General features: G+C 29.9%; 1 protein-coding gene across 1 annotated transcript; it reads right to left on the bottom strand.

The window, feature by feature from the left end:
- Positions 1 to 405: 405 nt before the first annotated feature.
- On the bottom strand, positions 406 to 1,191 carry LOC123898553 (VQ motif-containing protein 25-like). The gene has a single exon (XM_045949539.1). The coding sequence runs from the start codon at positions 1,109 to 1,111 to the stop codon at positions 557 to 559; it is 555 nt and encodes a 184-aa protein (XP_045805495.1). The 5' UTR covers positions 1,112 to 1,191; the 3' UTR covers positions 406 to 556.
- Between the last annotated feature and the right edge of the window lie 2,230 nt (positions 1,192 to 3,421).

The following is a 3,421-nucleotide window of genomic DNA, read 5'->3' as shown; positions in this document are numbered from 1 at the left end:
TATTTAAAGCAAATTCGTTGATAGGAGCCAAGACTTTGCTATTATTTTTTTAAAAAAAAAAAAATTTAACTTATAGTTACAAAAGAAAACCGTCGTTGACACCATTTTTGTAAATTTTTAAAAACCTACACTCTTTCCATAATAAAAATGAAACACTACTCTTTCGATTAAAAAGTCTCTTACACAAGAATACACTTCAACCATTGCTTTAAATAGGAGTTTGATCTATAAATTATTCATATAAAATATATAATCAAATAAAAGAAACAAACTCTAGATATTTGAAGAGATCAATTAGTTTATGTAATTGAACACATGATCTAATCTATGAGAATAGAATTGAAAACACACAAATGAGGGAGAATAAAGTTTGGATGAGAGATCATGAAACTAATTGTGAGCCATTATATACATAAGAAAACCAAAACATTTCATAATCAAACAAACATTAGCTATATATATATGTGTGTGATAAAAAAAAATTAAAAAAAAAAAAAGATCTATATTATCTAGAGGCATACATTTATATCTATAAATTTATTAATATATTTACATCCTATAGAAGTTGAAATTGTTCAAACTCTTGCATATTGTTAGTGGCATGATCCAAATGAAACAAAGGAAATCCACCATTAATCTCAGAAATAAACCCTTCCAAATCAGAAAATCCTCCTAAGTACCCTCCACCACCTACTTCTTCTTTCACTTTAGTTAGATCCAACCCCCAAAACCCACCATTGCTTACCTCATTTTTCATAATTGTCATCATTCTTGGAAATTCATCTAATGATAAACCACTTCCACTACTTGTACCCTTTGATTCTTCTTCTCTAATTCCTTCATTTTTTGATTCTTCAACTTCAACTTTAACTACCCTTGTCTTCTTCTTGCAATATTTTTTGTCTCCACTTGGTTTCCCAGTTAACTTCTGTACAAGTTGCTTAAAATTCTTGGTATCCGTCTTGATGATCTCGGGTGCAAATATGTGAATTATACGTATCTTTGGTTTGATTTTTGATATTGTATGAGAATTTGTGTGCATAGCTAGGGAATTTGGTTGGTTTGAATTTGCTATGCATGTAAAATTATGGTTTCTAAGCTGTTTTTCCATGGAGAAGATTAAAATTGATGCACAAAAGAAAAAGAAAGGATATTAATTATGAAAGTTTATATGTGCAAAGTAGTTAGAAAGAAAGAAAAAAGGAAATCATATATATAACCCAAAAAGAGGACAAAGAAGAAAGGGAAATATGAAGGTGTCTATTGGGACAAGTTGGGAGCAATTGGGATTAGATAATTCTTTTCTTTTCTTTTTTGGAACAAAATTCTTATTTTAATATATATGACAAATGGAAATAGAGAGTCAATAAAGTATTAATGTAATTATATCATGATCAATGGTCCTCTCCTCATATCTTTTGGTTTCTTTTTTTTTTTTTTTGGTACATGGTATCTTTTGATTTCTTTTAGTTTTTTTTTTTTTAACAAGATTTTTTTTTTTTATAGGGAGTACATAAGAAAAACTAATTGCTACGTACTTGGTGAAAAGTCTATCAAATATTAATTATGTAATAAAGACATGCTATAATTGCTATGTATTTGTAAATTTTATTTTATATATTGGTGAATATCTTGTAGAGGAGGAGAATGGATGTAGACACCTTTTATTTTCATTTAAATTCCATGAAATGACCGTAGCACTCTACATACAGTGGCAAATGTTTAATATTTTAGAAGAAAAAATGATTTATTTGAGTATAATATTTTGGTTCAATTTTTAGATATGTTAACATTTCAAGCACCAATTTGGCTAAGCTTATCCAAATTCCTTTATATACTACTAAAACTGTCATGTTCTTTTCTTTTTTTGATATGAGTCATATACATCGTTTAAAACAGTTTTATATCGTAATTTAATGGGAACTCATAATTTTTTATTTTTTTGGTAAGAATGGGAACTCATAATTTAATGAAGTCCTCCCTTCTCGGTCTTTTTTTTTTTTTAACTACTCCTTTCTTAGTCTTAAATATAAGAAAAAGTCAAAATGTATTTTGTCTAAATTTGTGTCAAATACATTTTGACTTTTGCTTATATTTAAGATCAGAAGGAGTAACAATCATTACTTTATTCTCACCGATTATAAGGTTTGATAACAATTTTTTCCCCAAGTTAATAGATTTTTTTACTAACTTATAACCTTTTTTTTCTTACAATAATATTTGAACTTATAGTTTATCAATTAACGGTTAAATTTATTAAACATTATAAATTTAATTTACTATCAGTTATTAACTATAAGTTCACTCCGCTATCATTAAACCACTACTTTTTACAAACAATTTAGTCTTTGAGTTTGTTTAGCAAAGTCAAATTGCTAGCTTATATTGGATAATTTAGAGCATATAATAAGCATATGATAATTTGGTAACATTTGAAGGTGTGAAAACACAAGAAGGGGGGGTTGAATTGTGTTTTAGTCAAGTTTAAAACTTTTTCAAGTTCTTACCTTAACTACAACAGCAGCGGATAAATAACACAATAAAACAAGTTAAGAGAGAGAGAGATCACACAAGCAATTTATACTGGTTCCTCTCACAAAATGAGAGTAGTCCAGTCCCCTTGCACTTCCAAGGGATTTCACTATAATCACACAAGATTACACCTGCTCAAGCACACAAGCAAGAGACTTCACAACAATGCTCAAGCACACAAGCAAGAGACTTCACACTTAAGCACACAAGCTTAAGTTTCCTCAAGTAATAGTAAAGTATATAAAAGTATACAGATGCTCTTAGAAGAACCTAAAGAGAGCAAATACAAAGAGTACAGAGTATTTGACTAAAGTGCAAAAACACTTGATAAAAGGTTCAGAGCTTGTATACACAAAAATTCAGAGTTTGTTCAGCGCACGTTCAATCCTTAATAATTGTTATTTTTAATGCAACTGATCCTTCTAGTATATATACCACCAGAAAAGAGTCGTTGCAAAAAGAACCGTTGGAGTTTATAATCTTTTGTCTTCAAGCAGTCTGTCTTGATGCAGTTTGTTTGTATCTAAACTGAGTAAGAGTTTCAGATACTTTGACTACTGCAGAGTAGACTTTCCTTATTCAGCTAACAAGTCTGAAGACCCACGTTCTCAAGTGAGGACAGACAAAATGAGAGTAGCTGAACTGATCAGGCTTGAAAGGTCCTTTTCTTCATTGGTAGAAGAGTTGACTTGCAAAGGGAATCTTCACAGCTTTCAAAAAGATCTTCAGAGGTTGATGAAGCTTTAGTCACTCAAGAAGTTCTGAAGACTTCATCATCTGAAGGTTGTAACTTCTGAAGTCCAACATCTTCTGAGCGCTTGTGAACTTCTGAATTCACATCCTCTGAGCTTAATTTAACTCTAAGTCCTGCACACTTAAATTAAATTTT

This window comes from Trifolium pratense, linkage group LG7 (genome assembly GCF_020283565.1).
Source record: "Trifolium pratense cultivar HEN17-A07 linkage group LG7, ARS_RC_1.1, whole genome shotgun sequence".
NCBI classification, from domain to species: domain Eukaryota; kingdom Viridiplantae; phylum Streptophyta; class Magnoliopsida; order Fabales; family Fabaceae; genus Trifolium; species Trifolium pratense.
Note: the sequence above shows the minus strand (reverse complement) of the source record. Positions and strands in the feature narration are given on the sequence as shown.

Coding starts and splice junctions, on each gene's coding strand:
- LOC123898553 (XM_045949539.1), bottom strand. CDS start 1,111: ATGGAAAAACAGCTTAGAAACCATAATTTTACATGCATAGCAAATTCA.